Source organism: Myodes glareolus, chromosome 27 (genome assembly GCF_982192425.1).
Source record: "Myodes glareolus chromosome 27, mMyoGla1.1, whole genome shotgun sequence".
Lineage (NCBI taxonomy): Eukaryota > Metazoa > Chordata > Mammalia > Rodentia > Cricetidae > Myodes > Myodes glareolus.
Genome location: NC_142052.1, coordinates 2,868,947 through 2,892,893, shown reverse-complemented (window position 1 = coordinate 2,892,893; position 23,947 = coordinate 2,868,947). Strand labels below are relative to the sequence as shown.

Here is a 23,947-nt window from a genome sequence, read left to right as displayed (position 1 = left end):
AACAGAGGACTCCACGGAGTCACATGTTAACACTCCCATAGTTTCTATCGGCAGGATTCAGAGAATATCCCGGGTTTCCAAAGCAGAAGAGGGTCCTGGAGGGTGGGTGGACCCCAGAGAGGGCCACTGCTCCTTGCCTTTGGTACCTCCTCCTATCGTCTCCACACTTTCTCACATCCTTTTTGGAAAACTTTTCCTGAATTCTAGCAACCGCTTAAGCAAACTAAGTATAAACCGAAGGAAAGCGTTACGGAGCCCGGTTCTCAGAAGCGGACATCCCACTACTAAGCTTGGCTCAGCTCTGAATGACAGGAACCTGTGGAATCTCATGTGATTTGGGGCGGAGTGTTGGACTGAGCTACTGATACTCTTGGCTGGTGTCTGACAGCGAATGTGTAGGGGCGCTACGTTGTGAGCTTGCTGGCTCCCAGTAGCCTCTCAGCTTCCCCCATGTGGGGAGCGCAGCAGGAGAGAGCAGGGACTTTAATAGCGCGAATGAAAGATGTGTGAGCCATATTGCTGCTGCTTGTGTGGATTCCGTGGGGACTTTGCTCACTAAAGAGCAGTTCTGAGCTTAAGGTGGGTTTAGGGCGCACGTGACTATTCCTGAATCATCTGAGTACCACGTGCTCCTTTATCAATCAGGAAACATAGATTTCAACATTTAACTTCCTTGTTGGCCATGATATCTCTGAGTGATTTATGCGGCAAAACTGTATTTAAAATATCACTGTCCTGTTACTAAACTTCAACACCTGAGGCCGCAGTCAGTTTTCTATGTTCCAGTACAAAGGGGCTGCTGTTACCCATGCACAAGCATCCTGGTGTGTACACCGCTATCCTATCCGAAGTGTCAAGAAACTGTGAAAACTTTATTTCCACCACCCTTGTCTACAGGGCGTGACCGGGGCTGCTGCTGCTGCTGCAGCCAACACACACTTACCCCAGACACGAAACTGAAAACAACACACACGGCGGTCAGTCATAGGATGTTTTATTTTTAAAAACAACACGCAGCCAAGAAACTGCACACAGCACCTGCCACACCTCTGCCTCTGAACTGCGTCTTCTCTGTGATGTGGAAAGTTACAGTCTCGGCTTCTTACAGTCATAGCATCCTTAAAGGCAGCGATGTCAACGGCTTTGAAACGGTTCTGTTAACATTATCAACTGCTTAAAACATTTTCCTTCCAGTATTCTACGGTTGCCCACACTAACGGCACAATCAATGTATCATGTTGCTGACAGGTACACTGTACAACCAATTCCCGACTCTATGTGAGACACAACTGCGACCTAAAGCAAGCGTTTTCCTAACTCAGTATACTCGGCTACTTTTCTCAAAAATATTTCCATTCTGAAATAGGTTTTTGTAAGATACAATAATTTCATCTTTTTATTACTAACAGAACTCATGCTGTACTTTTTTTCTCAAAATATACTTGATATAATCTGTGCAAAATGTTAAGTTCTGTATAAGGATGTACCGTATTTTGAAAAAGTTTATAAAATATAGTGCCTAAAAACAACCTCAACATTAGACAAGAGAGGAAGAAACATAGACAAAGCCTAATTCGTCACATGAGAAACTAAGTGTGTTCTTAAAGCCCAGGTATACATTCCTTTAAATTACTAAGAATGCACTTTGGTCATTATCGACAGATTAGAACACAGGCAAACGGAACACAACGCTGTGTGCTGTTTCCTACACAAAGAGCACTCTACCATGAGGCTGATCTCAGGCTAATCAAAGGAACAGGAAGAACAACATGGTGTCACGTGGCTCTGTCCTCTGCACATTCCTGATATGAAGAGTGATTTGGGAAATAGAACTGCACCAATCAAATAAATTATTTACAATTAATTACTTAAACTCCTTAAAATACGCTAAAATATGAATATCTTCAGTGTGACTTTGCACCAAGAAAATCCTAGATTGTTTCAAATAAGTTCTTTGTTTTAGAAACCAAATGCTTGGCTCAAACAAAGCAACCGCAAAAAAAATATTTTGCTTCAGGTATTTCTTAAAACACTACTGATTGTACGAACGGAACAACCTAGGATCAAGGCCAGAGGCAGGGGACTACCATACGTGCCCTATTTATCTATCAGGAAACATGATATGCTCCCTCGGGACATTTGACGAGTTACTGAAGGGAGAGAAGCTAGCTGTCCAAGTTAAAAGCATCTAAAAATAGCCCTTAGATAACGGAGCAGGAGAAGGGGTGCACCAGATTAAATTCAGAGGTTAGGAGTGGTGGAACGAAGCTGTCGTTTCAGAAGATAGGGAAATTTTATAACTAGCAATCAGATAAGTACTTTGTTGGTTCTTCGCTTTACTTAAGTGTGGTAGGAACAGCAGAAGCTCTAGCGGACCATGGGAAATTCTTTTGAGTAAAGTAGCATACTTTAGTAAAAGCAGTAGGCACTTCACTTATGAGACGAGGCAGACCTCACTCAAAAGGATACCGTCGTATTCTGCCCTGGTACGCTGTAACGCATCCCACGTGAAGACATACACCGGAAGTCACAACCTTAAAAAGTGCACACGCTGGGCGTGCACAGCTGGAGCCGTACAAACGGCTCAGCGTTTCAAATAAATACATTTATCACTCATTAATTTTTATCAAAATATTTTTTTACAGTATGGTAACCATTTACAATTATTGCTCCATAAGAGTTTTATCATCAAAGAGCACTTGTTGACCTGTTACATGATACCATGTGTTAACACTGAAGGGCGCTTCGGCTGCAGCTTCACCAGCTTAGATCCCAGCACTGTTCTGAGATATTTCAAGAGCGACCCCGAGTGGATCCTGGTTCACCAAAGTAAATGTTCTATGCGTTTAGCTGCGTCCGATGCACTATTTCGGAGTTGAAGTTTTCCTCAAGTAAGGCAAGTTCACGGCATTGATGCAGAAACGGTGCTTAGTGATGGCTTTGAGTTTCACAATGCGTCAATTATTTATGAACGATTACCAGGACCTCAGGTTTCTGGGTCAGTTTTGTCACCCTTTCAACAACTAAGAACGTCAATGCTTCAAACAGACTAAAACCAATGTAAAAAAAAAATAGAAAGAAAGAAATATACACACAGACAGACACACAACAACAAAAACAGTAAACAAGCAAAATAAATAAAAGGATTGCACAATGCAGTCTGATGTAAACACTTCGTTCCCAGCAGACTCCAGGAGAGCCAGCGACTGCTCCAGACAGCTTCCTCAGCACTCACGCTCTGGAAAACGGGCTACCTCTTCACTTCTCAGCATCAGGATTTAATCTTCCAGAGCTACAGAAAAACGTTACAAGTCGTGATCATTATTAACATGGAAGCTTAGGTCCTACTGCGCACTACCCTCAAACTCCACTCCCAGGCGCAGAGTGTAGAGTTTCCCCCGTCACCTTCTTTAAAGATGTGTCTGAACCACGGCGGTGGACATCAGGTTGCTCTTGTTGGCTTTTACTGAGAAATGTCCATATATACCCAATATTTGTTTACTATGTTCTTTCCAACCCTTACTAACATTGTACATGTATCAGAGGATATATCCATTGCTATATAAATAAGACAGGTTTTGGCCAAGAGGAGAATATGGCTCTTTCTATTGAATCACTAGAATCAGTTTCAATTATCTTTTCTGTACCCTAGGAGAGTCCTATATATAATGAATTCTGTTCCAAACCAGAAATTCTATCAATATGAGAATCCATGACTATAAGTGAGTCCCCGAAGTTAATTGTGTAGCCACTGTTAATAAATATACAAACTTGTTAAAACAACCCCACAATGCATGTGAAATCTCAAAAGAGTAACAGGGTTAAAGAAAATGAAACAAGCAAGGCTTGCAGGCTTTTACCTTTAAATTAAACCCAAGCAGGTCACTGATGACGCCAGAGACAGCGGACAGGATGACAACCTGGGTGATGTTGTATAGCAGCGGGTTCATTGTGAGTCCGTACAGCCTGAAGGGACTGTCCAGCTCCTGGCGGGGCAGACAGGGTGTTAGCCTCAGGTCCTGCAGCAACTCCAGTTAAACAAAATCCCCATATGCAAAAGAGAGCTAAAAAAAACCCCACTATTCAAAAAATTATAAATTATGAATAAGCTTAGAAAATGTAAACTTACCTAAATTTGGAATAAGTAAACTTTTTAAGAAAAGTGACTTCCTTTAAAATAATTTTATAAATTTTTTTACTTTGATTATTGTTACAAATGGACGCCTAGTGAAGTCTTGGTCTAATAGTTACAGATTAAGAGAATGCACTTAGGGACAAGAGCTGGACCAGAAGCTAAGCGGGGGAGCACTGCTCACTCCCACTTGAGTCGATTCATCTTCAAACGCACAAATACTCACTGATGATTCTAATATTAAAAGTTCTGTTATACAGGCACTGCGCTGGGCTTTGGGAAAGCAAACTCAGTCCCTGCACAGAAGGACTTTATAGTTCAGCGAGCAAGCAAATAGTCAAGTGAGGTCCTCCAAAGAGCAGGGCCTGTCGGGGTCAGGGCTGGAGCAGGGGCTACAGGCTGCTGAGCCCCGCACAGGGAGCACACGGACTTAGAGGGCTGGGATGTCCTCAGCCAGACTTGGCCCCAGCACTAAAGGAACTGAAGTCAGGGGCGGGGGTGGGGGGGGCAGATATAACACAGCAGCATGGCCAGGGAGAGAAAGGGCTCGGGGCTGGTGATATACAGAGTAGTTAACAACAGAAGCAGGGGTGCTTTAGGTTCTGTATGCCATGTTCTCAAGGAAGAGACATCGTCTCACCAGGGTGGTACTGATAGAAGGACATAGGCCAGAGGACCCTAGACCTGAATCTCGGCCTTGTGAATGCTTGCCTGGTGAACACATCAAGGCCCACGTCCTGGCCTGGGGTCAGTGTATCCAGTGCTCTGCCTTGGATTAAATGCAATCAACAATTCCCTATCTCATTACCCCTCTACCTACCTTCTCTAAGTATTTTTGATGCCCAATTTCCCATGAGTCACAGTCTACACTCAATCAATACCTTAGTTGACAGAGCACTAACCCTATCACTGATTCAAAACTCATTTCATACCAGTCTCTGAAGACTTGAAACTCTTGTAGGATGCTCAATTAGTTACAGAAATGAATGTCCTTAGATAGATTTTAGTTTTGACAAAGAAAAGTAATACTGTAACACAACGGTCAAAATGTATCACCCGGAGAGCCAAGCCTGGGGGCACACCTGTGATCCCAGCACCCGAGAGACTGAGTCTGACGCCACCCTGGGCAATATAGTTAATACCGAGCCAATGAAATATAAAACGAGCAACTTCTGAGTTAACGTCTCACCTTTTGTGAAATGTTTCCTAGTATTCTAGATAAAATTGATTAAACACACACACAGCAAAAAACAGCATTATAATACTCACAATATTAGGAAATGCCTTAACATTCTTTTCAAAGAAATTAGTTGGATTACTTAAGCGATGAAAAACAAAGCAACACTGCACAAATGTGCTCAAATGTAATCTAATGCTGACATCTAGAGCAAGGCAGATCTACGGAGACCAGGTTCACGGTCAGAAGAGCACACCCTCACCCATCCCAGCTCTGCGCTTACCTTCAGGAGTTTAGTAGCCAGCTTTAAAACATTGTTCACAAGTGTCAGTTCCTCCTTTTTGTTCGGTTTCTTCTCCATCTTCAAGTAGAGGTTTATCTTTTATAGAAAAGAGTCCCGTAGGCGAAATAATTTAAAATTGTAACATACATGCTTTTCTTTTGCGGCGTTGGGGACTGAGCCTAGGGCCTCATGCTACAAAATCATTTTACGGGTGAGTTATACCCCCAGACCACAGATACATTGTTTTTTGAAAAAAAAATTATTTAGATAACATTTTTTCCATTTATTTTACATACCGACCACAGTTCCCCTACCCCTCTCCTCCATCGCCATCAGAAAAGGACTGGTCTCTGTGAACTCCTGCAAGGCAGGGCACAGCAAGCTGAGGGAGGACAGAGCTCCTCCCCTTCACCAAGGCTGGGCAGGGTAATCCAGCATGGGGAACAGGTTCCCAAAGGCCAGCTAAGCACCAGGGACAGGTCCTGATCTCACTGCTAGGAGCCTTACAAAGAAACCAAGCTGAACAACTGTCACACACATGCAGAAGACCTTGGTGGGCCCCATAAAGGCTCCCTAACTGTTGGTTCAGCATCCATGAGCTCCCATGAACTCCCACAAGCTCAGGTAAGCTGTCTCTGTGGGTTCTCCTCTCATGACTTCCACAGATACATTCTTATTGTGGTGGCACCACAATATTAATAGTGTTTCTCTGGTTCTGATTTTTAATGTTTATACATTATTACATATTTCAAATCTTATAATAAACTTATTTAGTAATAAGAAAACTTAAAAAGGTAAACATTGTATTCTCAGGGCCAGATCAACTTAGAGAATAAATAGAAACAGAATAAACTCAGTAAATTGGCTCGCGATTTTTTTATTATGAAAGCAATGAATTATTTGCTATCTTTATTATCCATCTCGGATACTTCTGGGTGCTTCCCAGTTTAGTTACCCTCTCTGGAAAGGCTCTAACGCTAAGACTCTCAGTACACTGTGCTCACTCACTTAATCCATCTTCCCTCTTTACTCAGGTAGCCACAACCCCACCAAAACAAGTGGTTCACACACGGACTAGTGGACTAACAATGATCTGGTAAAGGTTCTAGGTGCTATGACCTAGACAGCTGGTACGTCAAGGGCAGAATCATAATACAGCAAACCCAAACCATGTAAGCCAGCACAGGGTCGGGAGTCCACAGGGGAACTGGACAGGTGATGCAGGAGGAGGCGGACTGAGAAGCCATCAGCCTCACAATAAATTTGAGGAAGTGGCTGACCATCAGACCCGGTGACTGTTAGAGACGATTATCTTTAGCAGTAACTTTCCTCTTCCATCTAATTGAATCTATTTATCTACTGAGTATTTAAAATATAAGCTCTTCCTAACTAAAATATTCAAATAAGGTCATTGGCAAACATTTGTACAATTCTTACAGAATAGCAAGAATAAATACTTAGCAAATTCATATAAAATTAAACCAATTATCCAAATTATTATGCTTTGCTCTTTTTGTTGAATAAAAATTTAAATTGACTCTAACATGGTTTTGTAACAATGCAAAGCTATCATATCCCACTAATGATTCAAAATCTATCATTTTATAAACACTACTTTCTTCCTGCCGAATGAAAATGGGACATAAAACTGCGGATTAGATTTGAGATTTGGATCACGGCAGAAATACCAAAGGAAAGTTTGCATTCTATCAAAACTTAACTTTAGCTTCATCGCATAAACGACCTTAATCAAATAAAAAAAATATGCTCCTGAAAAATAGGACATAAGCAACAATATTTTAATCAGGATGCACACATGGGCTGGTGAGATATCTCAAAGAGAAAGGTTTTCTGCCAGGACTGACAGTCTGAGGTGGATCCCGGACTGTACACTACAGGACGGAATTGATGATGGCAAGTTGTCGTCACACACACACACACACACACACACACACACACACACACACAACTGGACCACGGACGACAGAGCCTCACTGATAACAGAATGAGCTCACCTGTTCTGTAAGTAATATTGAGGTATTGCTGTATTTTTTGCTTGTTTCTGATCCGAGGGTCACGAACCTCAGGAGAAACAGGGTCAAGGAGATGCACCAGATCACCAGCTCCCAGTTGTAGTGACAGTTGAGGAAGATCTCATGCACGTGGAGCAGCTGAGGGGCACAGAGCGGCAGTGTGAGCGGTCACCCCACTTACAGGGCTGCTCGTGAATGAAGCAGTGTGTTTTTTAGGACATTTATCATGAAATACTGCTGCACATCAGAAATACAGCGAATAACATAACCAATAGTTACGGGTTCTGACAGTTGTACTTTTTAATATTAATATTTTACAGTATTTACTTCAGATTAAAACAGTTTTTCAAATTTAGTTAGCACCTTTATGTTTTCTTTGTTCCTGCTTTCTGAACCAAGACAACTCTACCCCAAGGTAAAATTTGTGTTTATCTTTTCTATGCAGGTTTTTAATAATTTATAAAAAAAAAAAAACAAAAACCCATATTCATCCTGTGGCTTTACTTCTCCTTTCCTCATACCAGGACACAGCCAGGGCTTTGTGCCGGCCGGGCGAGTGGTCTGCCACTATCATGGCGCCCGCATCCCTAACCTTCAACACCCATCCATCTCTCGGCTTTTATGTCAGGGTTACCACCCAACACATATCCATGTACTTTCTTTCTCACATCTCCCTGAGGGAGGCCAGCAGTCCCACGCATGTGCCATAAGGCAAGCATGTGTGATGGTCAGGACAACCGTCAGGAAATCAGTTCTTGCCATCCACCATGTTGATTCTGGGAACTGGGCTCAGATAACCAAACAGGCTTAGAAAAAAAGCACCTTTGCCCTATGGGCCATCTGGTCAGCTCCAGTTTGCTTTTTTATTCTGCTGAACCTTGTTTCTAAGATTTACCCATGTTGAAGCATTCAGCTCTAAATTAGTTCACTCTAAGCCCTATAAAGAATTAACTGTGATAATTTTGGTCTGCTCCAACAATGAGCATTTATGCTGTTGTCGATTTCTCTGTCACCAACGATGCAGCAGTGGTCTTGTGTTCCCTTGGCCACATATGCAAGACTTTCGTTAGGTATTAATATGTAGGGATAAAACTATTAGTTCATGGGCAGTCACATCTTCAACTCTATAAGATGGTGCGTATTGATTTATCTCTAAACTGCGGTGCCACTGGATACTCAGCCACGTTTCCAATGCTGTCTGCCCTTTGTCTACACTCACCCAACTTCTTAACATATGTAGTGGGTGTACAATGGAATTCATGACTTTAATCTTAATTTTCCCTGACACTTGGGGAAGATGAGAATGCTCCACATTCTCACTGGCTACTGGGCTACGTCCCTCTGAGTTACCCTTTTATATCTCATAACCTTTTTTCTGTTAGGATGAGTTTCTTATTTACTTGTGAGACAGACTGGAACATTTCCACTGAAGTCTTGTTTTCCCAGATCTTATTTGGTCGCTGGTGGTGCCCTTTGTAGTCCATAATTTGATTTGTGATTGGATTTAAAATTTTGTCGTTTGTGTTTAAATCTCTATTCTGTATGGAATTTATTTTCCAGTATGAAGTACTTTTGATTTACTCTAGTCTTATTTCACTTCCCTATCATGTAGGCCTTCTTGGGGATTTATGATGCCAGTGTATCATATAATCTGCATGGATTTGCAGGATTATTTCATCCACTGGACATTCCACTTCTCTATCAACAGCACAGTCTTCCTGTACCCCAGAAGTAAGTCCATGTCTCTGCTCAGACAACATGTTCCTCAAAGCTCTGGACTGTTGCTTCCCGATGAACTCTAGGAAGCTTACTGAAGTTAAAAAGCAAAAAAACAGCATTCTGCTGAAGCACATGTGGCTGCAATCCCAACCATTCTCTGAAGACGGTCAACATACATATACACATGTCTGAGGTGGCATGGTGAAACCCATTTACACGTATATACATGTCTGAGGTGTCATGGTGGAACCCATTTATTTTGTAGAATTAATAAATACCAATTCTCTGCTGAAACTTATAATTTGTTCTCTTCATTTATTGAGATAGCTGTAATGTCTTCCTTTAGCAAACCATAGGCATGCAATTCCATCAGTGGATTTCTGAAACTGCAAACCCCTCCACTGCAGGGACAAGCCCCCCAGTCGTGGCTCACAGCTGTAATGGGTCAGGCTTCCCTCGGAAACATTTTGTTGAAGGACTTTATCTCTTAGGAGAATAAGTTAACTCTGAGTTTTCCCTTTATATGTTCTCACGTGGTTCAAAGCCTGCACTGTATATGTGTGTGCGTTATGTGTGTAAAACCTAGAACAACAGGAGACCGAGACAGACCAGTCAGCGGTGAGGAAGAACGAGAAGGCGGCACACAAAAGGACGCCTGAGATGTGAGGGACGGAAGAGACCGGAGCCTGCGGCAGGGGAGGGTGCTACAAGGGAGGCTACTGCTGTAGCAGTGGGCGAGAAGCATCTATGAAAACACTCGCTCAAAAACAAGGTAACGATATCTAACACCCTGTAAGTAGGGACGGATGTCACGAGTTAGCTTACCTGAGCACAGCAAATAAAAACAACTGAGATTGTCAGCAAGAAGGCAGACGAAACGATGACATCAACTGACCTCTGAGGACCTCGGCGCTGGGGAGGAAGGGGGAAGAAGACGCTTTTAGCAGGAGAGAATGTCCACGCTTTCAGGACAGGCTGGTCACAACCTACAGTGCTGAAAAGACACCTAACTTGCCAGATGAATTGTATTGTAATGTGATTATTTCCTTTATAATTTTACAACACTGTAAATGTGGTATCTACACAGTATAGATTCATGAGTGTAACTCTTTTTTTTTTAAAACACTATAATCATTTATTCAAAAATTGTTTCTTGAGTACCTGCTCAAAACTAAGCCCTGTGCTAGGTGCTTAGACAACAGCAAGGAGCACAGCTCTCTCTCTCTCTCTCTCTCTCTCTCTCTCACACACACACACACACACACACCTGTTCACAGGACCAAGAGCCAAGCAAAACACTAAACTCACGGTCACAGACACATGTGACATCTGAGTACTGAGCTATGGAGGAAAGGTATCCACCAGGTGCTCTGAGATCAATGTCAGGGAGATTAATTCAGATTTGTGGTCAGGAGTGTGTATCTGTCTGGGTCAGGAGTGTCTATCTGCCTGGGTCAGGAGTGTCTATCTGCCTGGGTCAGGAGTGTCTCTGCCTGGGTCAGGAGTGTCTCTGCCTGGGTCAGGAGTGTCTCTGCCTGGTGCGCGTTCCTAAGAAAGTGGCATTTACATCATCTCTAGAACAAGATGACATGTAGCACTGTCCTAGGGAAACAAACAAAAACTACACACATGCGCACACACACATGCACACACACACACACAGAGGCATGTACACGTACACTTGCGTGCACACATACAAACACACACACACACACACACACACACACAGAGACATGTACAAACACATGTGCGCGCGCACACACATGCACACACACAGCAGGGAGGGTCACAGTGCAGATACAGAACTAATGTGCTCCAAACACTGAGAGAGGAGGATGGTTTCCAGCGAGCCAGGAGACAGATTGGAGAGCAAGGCCCAGACCACAAACAGCAGCCAGAACATACTAAGGCTCTGTTCCTTATCCAAGAGTCACAGACTTCCAGAAAGGTGAGAAAACTGTATGATCCTGGCAGGCTGAGGACAGTAACGGAGGGAAGGAAGGCTAAGGCCAGAAGCAGCTTTCACAGGCATGCAGATGACAACGCTCTCCACAGGGCCGTGGACACGGGAATAGGAGATGGGAACAGATTTAAGACGTATTCTGGGAGCAGAAAGGACTGAATGCTGGAGACCAGGACAGAAGCTGCAAGGATAATTTTAGTTCTAATGAAGAGCGAATGGAACATGATTAACATGAAGTGAATTTTTCAGAATAGAATCAACAACGTATAAAAGAACATAGCACCTACTTTGGGTTTGGAATACATGGAGATTTTAAACTAAACCAAGGAAGAAAATCATATTTATCCTTCATGAAACATAAATGTAACAATGAGGGAAAAACTATCAATTTGTAGCATTTCCTAATATACACTGAGTTAAATTTAAAAAACCAAACTGATAAACAGAACAATGAAATTTTAAGATGTAAAAGCAAATAATTTTTCCTATTTCTTTCATTGTTACTTCAGAAGAAAAAGCTTTAAAGATCTAGTTCAGTGGATTCTTAGTCTTTGGGACAACTTTACCTACACTGTTTGCATAAACATCCTTGGACATGTCTGAATACTCCACAGTAAAACCCACTGTTATTTACTATAAAAAGAATCCCCAGGAAAGACGGTATCCTTAAAATCAACCCTGGTTTTCCTTTCCTGGGATCTAGCATTTCCACACCACGTCACAAACATCAATATTATTTAAGTCACAGAAGACAGAGCAGCATGTACAGACAGCTATGCAGTGGCTTTGAAGAGCAGTAAGTCTCACTGGGTAGAGTCCCCAAGATTGGTTTATAAGGAGGGGGCTCCCTCTGCTGGTTCGTGAGGACGATTCTAGGGAAAACCAGAAATCCTTAATCCAGCCTTGCAGGAGAAACTGTTGGCTCTATTAACAACCCCCACACCTACAGACAAGACGTAGGAACTCCCGGGAAGGATACGCAGTAAGAGCGCATTTATCACCAGCATTCTACCTTGAGATAGGAGCGGAGAGAAAGCCACATTTTTATATTCTGCACTTTCTTCAGCCGGAAATGAGGGACCTCAGACTTGCGAGCTCTCCGTGCAGATGTCAAGTGTCCAAAGAGTTTTGCAAAGAGTAATCGCTAAAACAGATTAAGGCGAAGATCACTGCATGAAATATTGCATAATTTATACAGCTGCTGTATGAAATACACATTGTTATGACTTAATATAAAAGCAAACAGACAATCACATCGGTGTCCCGTGAACTATGAACACACTGAAGGACACGCTGAGGGCTACAGAAGGGTAGACCAATGTTCCTCATACTCACTTGTTTATATGTCCTCTCTGCTACACACAGCAGAAAAAAGAAGATCCAGACAAGAGATACTCGAACCACAAAGCTTATGAGGACCATAGAAAGAACCATGAAATCTTCGTTAGAGCCGACGGCGATCACACAAAGCTCTGAGGCGGAATGGGCTGTGAGTTGCTCCAAGTCTGTTGCTTGGGACAGTCGGAAAACAAACGGAGTTAAGCCCAGGATTAGGGAAACAGCATTTCCAAATATCTGGTATCCTATACCTGGTACATGGCTGTTCACCTTAGGAAGTAGGGGCAGAGGGGAAGAAGAAAAGAAAGTGGACATAAATCAAATTTAAGGCAAAATGAGCTCTAATGAAACTTCACTTTTTTATAATACGATTTAATTTCTTTTACATTTAATACATTATGAAAGAGCTTATTACACATTAATCACAAGATCTCTAATTGATAAGTAGATGTGAAAGGAAGATCAATCTCAGATATTGAGAAAACTATGCATGTTATTATTTTAAAAGTTAGAAATATTTACAAACATTAGAGTGTTGAGATCAATACTAAATTAAACCCAATTTGTTGAAGGAAAAGTTGAGGCACCCAGGAGACGGCACAGCAGATGGAGACGCCTGCCATCAGCCCTGACAACTAAGTGTGATCCCTAGGACCCACACGCGGAGGAGAAAACCAGCGCCGAAAGGATCCTGACTTCCACAACACACGGTGACACACGCATTCTAGCCCCCAAAACAATAAATGGAATTTAAACAAAAATGTGATAATAAAAAAAAGGCGCTGGAGGAAGTGGTGCATGTCCTTAATCCCAGCACTCAGGAGGCAGAGGCAGATCTCTGAGTGTGAGGCCAGAGCCTGGTCTACAGAGCGAGTTTCAGAACAGCCAGAACTACACAGAGAAACCCTGTCTCGACTAATCCCTCCCAAAGAGAAGAAAAAAATAACTTCAATAAATCTTTAACTTGTATTTTTCTTCTGAATTCAGTACGTAAATAAATGTCTTCTTAATAAAATGAGAGAGAAGAAATTAAATAGGAGGAGAAAAAGGATTTAAAAAAGTGAAAGATAGTAAGTATGGAAAAATGTTTTTAATATGCAAGACTGGTAAAACTGAATTGTCATAGAGCTTTTAAGTTCCCACGCTCAGTAAATCGGACTAAGTTACCTCACAGCTCACAGACACTACAGGTGTAGTGCTACAGGGCACCTCTAGTTTAAGGTCCCCAAGTTCTCTGGGTGATTGGCTTTATTCACAGTGAGAACTGGAATATGGAAGCTGTCAATCTCTGGGTGCAGTTATTTAAATTCCTGTCCTATACAAAGCAATGACAAGAGTCCTAGAGTAAAATACCACGGCAGAGACCTAAAACTCCAAATTAGATTCGCCTATTTATCCAAAGAAATCAGGAAAAAAAAAATGAAAACAGTAATAGAAGAAGAAATTCAATGGAAACGGAAACAAACAGCAAATCTGTAACTGCATCAAACTTCAACCACAGCGGACTCTGACCGCTGTCTGCGCTATCATTTATGACTAAACCAGCACAAGACAAATTTCTCGCTAGAGTTTTAGGTTCTAATAAATACTCATGCATGCACACATGTGTGCACGCGCACACACACCTTACCCACTGAAGGAAAAAGGAAACAATTAGCACTGTGGTATCTAGTCTAAGTCAACGGCAAAGTTAAAGGATGAGCGTGGAGGTCACTGGGAGGTCACTGGGACGGCCCAGTGAGGAAAGACCCCTGCTACATAAAGCTGGCGACAGAGTCTGGTCCTCGAATGTGTGCAAAGGCAGGAGAAAAGCAGACCCCACAAAGCTGTCCTCCACAATCAGCTGCGGCATGTACACCACACACCCCACTGCCTCTTCAAACGATGGGCATGGTTATTGGCAAATCGTTGTGTAAGGCGTGGCCAGAAGAAACAAAAATGGTTATTTTCCAGGGTGAAGGAAAGGGAACGAACAGGCTGTCACCGTTTAGATGATTCATTCGTACACGGACAGCCACTCCGCCCCCTGAAGGACACAAGCTCAGAACTCACTCTGTTCATTATCATCCCGCTGATCTCAAGCACAGACAGGTCGGCCTTCTTACAGTCATTGCCTTCCCACACGATGGCACTGACTTTCTCTAAGCCCGGGTGGGAACTGTGAAGCCAAGGCAAATGAGTCTAGAAAAAAAAAAAAAAAAGAAACACACTTATTACATTCACAGATAAAAGTGTCTACAAAATGATACATAGCTGTACATGGATGTAAAATTGTAACCACACTAAATAAAAATTGGTAAGTTTATACTTTATAAGTGCAACACATTTATCTGTATACTAGCCATATCTATGTACATGCAATTTTAGCTACATTAAAACCTCAATTAAAATTAGTTAAACATTAAACAGATCACATAAGAAACTGCAGTTATAAAAATGTAGAACCCTAACAAATATCCTGTAAGTTAAATATGCAACTAAATGCCTTAGCAAAAGTACTTAGTTGTAAACCCACCTATTTAAAGCTAAAAATCATGGATGCCAAATTGTATGATGGATGTGGTCCACCCTAAGATCATTCGGGACAAAATATGCAGCCAAGATCTTTGAAAACTACACTATTCAATCTCATAGAGGAAGAGACTCTCCCTCATTATCTTTATTAACTGACTTAGGCACTTTTGTAGCATTCTAAAACAGCATTTCTGGAAAGGAAAAATTAAGCCTTTTTTTTTCAAAGTGTTTTAGCAAACACTGTAAGAAGAAACATTAAGAATTACAAATATTTTCTGAAATACAACACTTTGTTTCCCAATGTTTCAAGAAATAATAACAGTTACAAACTTGCAAGCCTTAAGCATGGTTATCTGTCTAAGATCTACAGTAGAGGAGTGAGTGGGTGAGGTAACGGGACAGTCGGGCTGCAGGCAGCAACGGACGCAAACTTCTCACAGCAACACGCATGGCCATAACACGCGATCCCACGGCGTATCGCCTAAGGCCCACGCTGGAGTATCACATCACAGTATCGCTAGCTCACATAAATCTCAAGGATTGATATATTTCCCACATTTTATATAAAGGATATGTTTGGCATTCACAGTAACCTGAGAAATACGATCAACAAATTGTTGACATTCTAATATTCCAAAATATTTCCATGAATTTAAGAAATGAAAATTTTCATACAAGGGGGATAAAGGTGTATCAAAAAACTTCACTGAAATTGTCTAAAAAACTCAGTAATATATTAAAAAAAAAGAAAAGGGATTTTTTTATCTTTTCTAAACATTTTTATCTTTTCTAAATACTTTCATGGTCTTTATATATTTCAGTACTTGAGTGGTTTACAAGCGTTGAAATATTACTGTTAACTTATATTTCATAACTTGTGACAAACAGTATATGCCAGTTTAGAAGAGAAATAATTCTGTACCAAAATATGCATCAAATTTTCTCTGAAAACTTAATAAATTCTGGACTACTCTAGAAAAGGGATGGCGATGCCGCTTACAGGTAGAGTGCCCTCTAGCATGCGAGAGGGTTTGCACTCAGTCCCTGCACTCTGGAGGCAGCAAGGGACTGTGGGCACAGAATGCATGAAAACCGGAAAGACAGGCTGAACACAGGAGTGTCTGGAGACTTAGCCAAGGCACGCAATCCCTCACAGTGTGCCTTTCTCAGGCTCCAGACCCTGTCAGACTGTCACAGTACAGAGTTAGGTGAGCAAAGGACGTAACAGATTTTAACCAAGTAATAACAGAATCACTGTATAACAGAAATTCCAGGTCTGCTCAAGTACACCAAGATGGAGTTAGTACAATGGAGGCCAATCTCGGAACAGAAGGAAGAGATCAGCATCTCCGCTGTCCTGAAGGCACTTCTCCCCTGGTACTTTTGCCAACATTTGGCTTCATTTTCTTACAGCCAAAAGGCAAGAGAGAAGACGGGCATGAGAACTGGTCAACATCGAGTTCATAAAAGAACCCTGCAACTCTCAACGTGGGTGTGCTTTCATCAGATACATGCTGAAGAGCAGGCTTCTTTAGGTAGACAGCGTGGAGAGAGCATCACTGTACACAGGGTTCTAGAGACAGACATCATGGAGAGAGCATCACTGTAAATAGGGTTCTAGAGACAGACAGCGTGGAGAGAGCATCACTGTACACAGGGTTCTAGACAGACAGCGTGGAGAGAGCATCACCGAACACAGGGTTCTAGAGACAGACAGCATGGTGAGAGCATCACTGTACACAGGGTTCTAGAGACAGATAGCGTGGAGAGAGCATCACCGTACACAGGGTTCTAGACAGACAGTGTGGAGAGAGCATCACTGTACACAGGGTTCTAGACAGACAGTGTGGAGAGAGCATCACCGTACACAGGATTCTAGAGAGACAGTGTGGAGAGAGCATCACTGTACACAGGGTTCTAGACAGACAGTGTGGAGAGAGCATCACTGTACACAGGGTTCTAGACAGACAGTGTGGAGAGAGCATCACTGTACACAGGGTTCTAGAGACAGATAGCGTGGAGAGAGCATCACCGTACACAGAGTTCTAGACAGACAGTGTGGAGAGAGCATCACTGTACACAGGGTTCTAGACAGACAGCGTGGAGAGAGCATCACTGTACACAGGGTTCTAGAGACAGACAGTGTGGAGAGATCATCACTGTACACAGGGTTATAGAGAGACAGCATGGAGAGAGCATCACTGTACACAGGGTTCTAGACAGACAGTGTGGAGAGAGCATCACCGTACACAGGGTTCTAGAGAGACAGTGTGGAGAGAGCATCACTGTACACAGGGTTCTAGACAGACAGTGTGGAGAGAGCATCACTGTACACAGGGTTCTAGAGACAGATAGTGTGGAGAGAGCATCACTGTACACAGGATTCTAGAGACAGACAGCATGGTGAGAGCATCACTGTACACAGGGTTCTAGACAGACAGTGTGGAGAGAGCATCACTGTACACAGGGTTCTAGACAGACAGTGTGGAGAGAGCATCACTGTACACAGGGTTCTAGACAGACAGTGTGGAGAGAGCATCACTGTACACAGGGTTCTAGAGACAGACAGTGTGGAGAGAGCATCACTGTACACAGGGTTCTAGACAGACAGTGTGGAGAGAGCATCACTGTACACAGGGTTCTAGACAGACAGTGTGGAGAGAGCATCACTGTATACAGGGTTCTAGACAGACAGTGTGGAGAGAGCATCACTGTACGAGAACCTACACTAAAGGGCTCCTAAGTGCAAGGGATCACAGTTCAGAACATCAACTTCTGCCTCTGAGGATGTGCTGAGAGCACCCGCAGCTGCCGTGGGTCACATGTGGCCTTGCAGGCTACATGCCGAAGAACTTAGGTTTTCGAGCTAAAAGTTGGGATTCTTTTCATTATTGTTTTTCAACTTCACCCAGATCTCCAGTGCTTTCCTTTGACTTTCATTCAAAACGGAAACCGTGAATTGCAATGATGTTACGTTTTATTTCAAATAAATTCGCTAAGACAACGGCTTTACTTGGTGTTTCCAACTACAGGAACACAGTCATTAAAATCCAGCTGTACCTACCGGAAAATGTTTTCACTTGAACATGGCTTTTCATTTCATTATACACCCAGCCATAAATAGCAGAGGAAATTTTTTCCTTATGAAACGTTGGCTACTATTTATAAATATAAGGAAACTATGTCCTGGCAATATTCTGACAAGAACGTGCCCACCCAAATGCTCACTGTTTCTTCCCAAGGAAACATTCCATCTTCCAGGGGAACATAAAATAGTCTTGCAAACCTAGCGCAGACCTACAGCCAGACAAGAAAACAACTTGGTAGCTTTTTCATTAAAGGAGGCTAATGTCTACTGCCTGACAGCTAGTAAGACTGACAAGTATGAGTCTTCTGGAAGCCTGGAAATAGGAAATTGTACAGAAAAAAAAGAGCCCTTAATCCAAAACCAATACTAACTAATATAAGTGTAGGATACCAATCAGATATGCAGAATAGAGTGTCAAGTGTCTTTTTTTTTAATCTCGTAGAAAAACAGAAGGATGACTCAAACATATAGGGCCAAATTATTAATTTCAGGAACCACAGGGAAAACACCTCAGATATTTCTTGCTCCTGCTAATCCATTTACTAAACTCAAGAGGCCTAGATGAATATTTACATGCTTCTCAGCCAACATCGCGTAGCCTCAGGGATTAGCCACTACTGGTTCAGATCCGGGGACCCTTAGGTATTCCCATGGCCATAGCAAGAACTGCTTTACCTCCAAAATGAGTCAGTAGTGGCACCCTCCCATCTGACCAGGTCTCTGAAACATGGTCCCTTAAACATCACTATCCTTCAATCAGTCCTTTCATGGCTAAGCTGCCCTCTGGACTCTCACAGAAATATAATTTCAGACCCCCTTTCTTGGTTATTTTTCCTCCTTAGAAGACCCCAGCCTCCTGGGTCTCGGAGAACAGAAGCTCCAGGTCTCCATGGCCGTGCCCATTCTAGGCACGCCTTTCTGCTACCCAGAGTGTGTGCTTACCACTGCGACAAACGGGCATTACCTTCTGTTAGAGTTCTTTTGATTTCTCTGTACCAGCTTCCTCGTATGTAAATGTGCTCAGTATCTTACATCCTAAAAATCATGCCTTCTACTCCTTAATTTCTCACCTAAGCTACTTTATCTCCTGCCCATGTTCTACGCTGTGCTTTTTAAATCACCCTTGATTCAGACTCTGAACATCTCATAAGGAGCTTGCTTTCCCCATTTTGCAATGGGACTGAAGCCCAAACCAATGGGTATATTTTTAAAATGAAACCTTATCATTCAGCTTCTCAGGAGGTGACTTGACCTAACTGACCTTTTTTCTCAGTCTGCTCAAGTGATACATTTCAGGTAAACTTGGAAATTACTTTGTATACTTCTCTGGTTAATCACCAAGTGTCACATGTCTAAATTTCATGCTTATTATTCCCTGGCATGTTTTTATATGCCAATTGAATATGCTTTAATTCATAAATACACTTTTTGAATGTTTTAAAATTTTATATAAATGGTATACTCCAGTTATTCAAATTGCTTTCACTCAAAAAATTCATACTTGAGAATTTATATTCATAAAACTTACTTGTGCTGACATGTCGCCAAGTTAAATTTCACTGCTCTAAACTGCTTTGTTACAAGGCTCGCCCGCTGGTTTTCCTCCTGCTGTGCTGCCCATCACTGTAATGAAATACTTAGCAGAAAGTTCTCAAGCAGGGAGGTTTCCCGGGGCTCCCAGTTTAGCTGCAGCACAGTGTATCACGGTAGGAAAGACATGGTTCTAGGGGTGTCTTGGTCGAGGTCTGTGGTACCAATGAGGAAGTAGAAAAGGAGAAATGCCAAGGCCTGGCTGGCTTTGTTTTTCTTTGTATTCAGTCTGGGATCTTAGCTCAAGGGATGCGACCACCTATCTTCCCCTCAGATGAATCTGCACCCAAGCACACCTGAGGTGTATGTCCTAGAGGTTCTAGATCAGCTAGGGACAGTGAAGAATAACCATCACAGCTAAGCTGGCTTATTCTCCCCACGTCCCCTAGGGTTTCTCTGGGTAGCCCAGGTTGGCCTGGAACTCACAGGGATCTGCCTGCCTCTGCCTCCCAAGTGCTATACCTGATCTCTTAAATTTTTTTGAAATCTGATCAGTAAAAAACAGTGTCTCATTGCTCTAAAGCTCATCCGCCTGACCATGCACAGACCCGGCCACACTCACACAGTGTTCACCCCCACCCTCACACCTGTCCTCATAAGCTACCGCTTCAGGTCCTTTCATTTATTTTTCTATTGAGTTCCCCCATCTCTGTTTCTCTCTCTCCTCTCCTCTCCTCTCCTCTCCTCTCCCCTCCCCTCCCCTCCACTCCCCTCCCCTCCCCTCTCCCCAAGTCTTTTTTGAGACAATATCTCACCAGGAAACCACCTGGCCTGGAACTGTCTTTGTAGACCAGGCTGGTTTCCAACCCACAGAGAGGCACCGGCCTCCACTGGAGTGAGTGCTGGTGTTGAAAGCATACACACGCAGCCAGCACCATCTGTTGAACTAATCCTCTGCTTTACCTCTGTACAGCAATACTCTGACAGCTAAGATGTCACAAACACTTTCTGAGAACTGTCTTTTAATAACATTATTGCTTAATTTGAAAGCTGAAGTTTTTTAAATTAAGATATTCCTAAATCCCCCATCTTGATTTTGGAGGCTCTGGTAAGCTGAAGTAACGGAGATGACGACTCTATATTCTTGCTAAATGCTTCAGACTTTACACTGAATAGCTACGTGCAATACATTTCAGTGTGTCGAGGATCACTTAGCCTACCATCTTACGGTCTTATCTTTCTTCACTGAGTACTGATGCTATTTATACCGTACATTAGGGGGCCATAAGAACACGAATCTATTCCTTCATTTTTCATTCAGCTGTTTGTGTACGCACCCATATAAAACTACTCTATTCTTCAGTCAAACTAAAACTTTGTATCTGTAGGGAAAGTCTACCTATTGTTATTCAAAACTGCTTTGTTTGTTTGGTTTTGGTTCAAGACCGGGTTTCTCTGTGTAACAACCCTGGTTTTTGTTTTGTTTCCTTAGTCCTGGCTGGTCTGGAACCTGGATACCCCACTGCCTCCATCTCCCGAGTGCAAGGTTTAAAGACATGTGCCAACACACCCAACGATTTTTGCTATTTTTAACATTTCATTCTTTAATATGTTCTTTGACTGGTGCAAATCCAACCAAACCTGGCAGACTAATGAACAAAAAGGCTGCCAAAATAAAAGCAAAAGCAGGATGATGGACACTTCCACATGGTACCTGCTTTTCATAAAAAGGAATCCTGAAATCAGAGCTTAGTATCTACAGTGCAGGAAACAGCAGGGGGATTTTACCAAGAGAGCGACCGAGCTGACACCCCGACCTGGCCCCACCAGCTACCAAAGCTGCACGGGAAGGGTTGGGTGAGCCATTCAACTGTGGTTCTGTGTCCCGGCTGAAGGTTCATCGGGAACTACTTTATCAGACTAAGGAAACTCTTCCATTTCTAGTTCTTAAGGACTGACTTGGTTTTGTTGACAATACTTGGTAAGAAGTTGGGTAAGGAAGTATAAAAGGTGAGGATTTGTATACGTGGATGGGGTGGGTTTGGACATAAGAGGGAACGCGCATTACCTATGCAGAGGTCAGAGGTCAGCCTCAGCTGTCACTGCCCGGGTACTATGGGCCCTATTTTAAGAAGACACTGTGAGAGGCCCAGCAGGCTAGACTAGCAGCCCAGGGTCATCGGTCTCCGCACACCCAGTGTATCACATGCCCTGTCAGTTCCCATTTTAAATAGAGGCTCTGAGGCTTGGGCTCAGGTCCTCACGCTTGTATGTAAACACTGGACTGACTGAGCCATCTCCCACGCCAGGGTAAGGGTTTTTAAATCCAGGTTTCTGGACTGCTGAGTGACGTATGGAGACACCATCCCCAAGATTCTGAGTACAGAAAGAGAAAGTTCACAAAGGAAGATGAGGGATTTCGCTAACCTGAGACACCGGACATTAAAAGAATTCAACACAGTACCGGACTCAATTGTACTTTTCAGCGCCTTAAATGTGATTAATCCAAAATGAGATGTATACTAAGGGTTCAGACTCAAGTTTGTAGGCTTAATATGAAAAAGGCCACCTATACCATTTTTATTTTCACATTAATTACGGAGTAAAGGAATAATACGCTGAATATATTTGGCTAAATAATGCATATTGGAATTCCATTTTTTGAACTGCTTTTCCTGAGGCTAATGGAAAATGTAAACTTGTACACACGACTGTATTTCTGCTGATACTGTGACTATGGGTGACTAGTAATTCAAATTTGATACAGATTTTGAATCATAATATTAAGGGAGAATTAAGGCCATGAAGTATGTGAATTTGAACAGAACAAATAGACTAGTGCATCTAAAACACAGACGGACCCACAAACTCCATCTTCTAACTCAGGACCATAGATGTGGAAAGACGGAAGACAATGACAATATAAACACCAGGACTCCATGCTAATAAGCCAGACCACAGGCCAGATAAAAACAACAACAAAATAACCTTGTGAGTGTGGCTGTAACTGAATGTGAACGTCTGTCACCTCTGTGAGGTTTGCACATACGCTCAAAGGATCCGGCACCGTAAACTAACCTGGTGGAAGGGGTCATCTCTATATTCTTTTTTCACACAGGGGTTAATCTGCGGATTCCCCACATCTGTCTCACTGGTACAAGATGAACGGCACTCTGCACAATGCAACAAGTCTTCCCACAAGACATCTTCCGTCTCAGATTCCGGCCTTGTGCTCTCAGAATCCTGTCTGGAACTTGAACATCGAGAGCTGCAGCTAGTGCCCGACTTCGGGGCGTCCTGAAACCAAGACAGTCTTTGACATTAATACAATCTGTGTATCCTTCCCAACTAGTGCCCGATTTCGGGGCGTCCTGAAACCAAGACAGTCTTTGACATTAATACAATCTGTGTATCCTTCCCAACTAGTACCCGATTTAGGGGCGTCCTGAAACCAAGACAGTCTTTGACATTAATACAATCTGTGTATCCTTCCCAACTAGTGCCCGATTTCGGGGCGTCCTGAAACCAAGACAGTCTTTGACATTAATACAATCTGTGTATCCTTCCCAACTAGTACCCGATTTAGGGGCGTCCTGAAACCAAGACAGTCTTTGACATTAATACAATCTGTGTATCCTTCCCAACTAGTGCCCGATTTAGGGGCGTCCTGAAACCAAGACAGTCTTTGACATTAATACAATCTGTGTATCCTTCCCAACTAGTACCCGATTTAGGGGCGTCCTGAAACCAAGACAGTCTTTGACATTAATACAATCTGTGTATCCTTCCCAACTAGTACCCGATTTAGGGGCGTCCTGAAACCAAGACAGTCTTTGACATTAATACAATCTGTGTATCCTTCCCAACTAGTGCCCGATTTAGGGGCGTCCTGAAACCAAGACAGTCTTTGACATTAATACAATCTGTGTATCCTTCCCAACTAGTGCCCGATTTAGGGGCGTCCTGAAACCAAGACAGTCTTTGACATTAATACAATCTGTGTATCCTTCCCAACTAGTGCCCGATTTAGGGGCGTCCTGAAACCAAGACAGTCTTTGACATTAATACAATCTGTGTATCCTTCCCAACTAGTACCCGATTTAGGGGCGTCCTGAAACCAAGACAGTCTTTGACATTAATACAATCTGTGTATCCTTCCCAACTAGTACC

At 42.7% G+C, this 23,947-nt stretch overlaps 1 protein-coding gene across 6 annotated transcripts in view; it reads right to left on the bottom strand.

Moving 5' to 3' along the window:
• Nucleotides 1–977: 977 nt before the first annotated feature.
• Phtf2 (putative homeodomain transcription factor 2) overlaps nt 978–23,947 on the bottom strand; it is a 108,466-nt gene continuing 85,496 nt past the window's right edge. For 4 of the 6 annotated variants that reach the window (XM_087902441.1, XM_087902443.1, XM_087902442.1 and 1 more), the window contains 9 exons: nt 22,856–23,074; nt 14,698–14,826; nt 12,643–12,915; nt 12,320–12,451; nt 10,170–10,256; nt 7,608–7,763; nt 5,593–5,688; nt 3,861–3,986; nt 978–3,292 (listed from right to left, as the gene is read on the bottom strand). In XM_087902441.1, the coding sequence (XP_087758567.1) occupies nt 3,272–3,292; nt 3,861–3,986; nt 5,593–5,688; nt 7,608–7,763; nt 10,170–10,256; nt 12,320–12,451; nt 12,643–12,915; nt 14,698–14,826; nt 22,856–23,074 (1,239 nt within the window). In that variant the 3' untranslated portion in view covers nt 978–3,271. The remainder of the gene's footprint in view (nt 3,293–3,860; nt 3,987–5,592; nt 5,689–7,607; nt 7,764–10,169; nt 10,257–12,319; nt 12,452–12,642; nt 12,916–14,697; nt 14,827–22,855; nt 23,075–23,947) is intronic. The other 2 variants (XM_085684272.2, XM_085684274.2) reach the window with 1 other exon arrangement.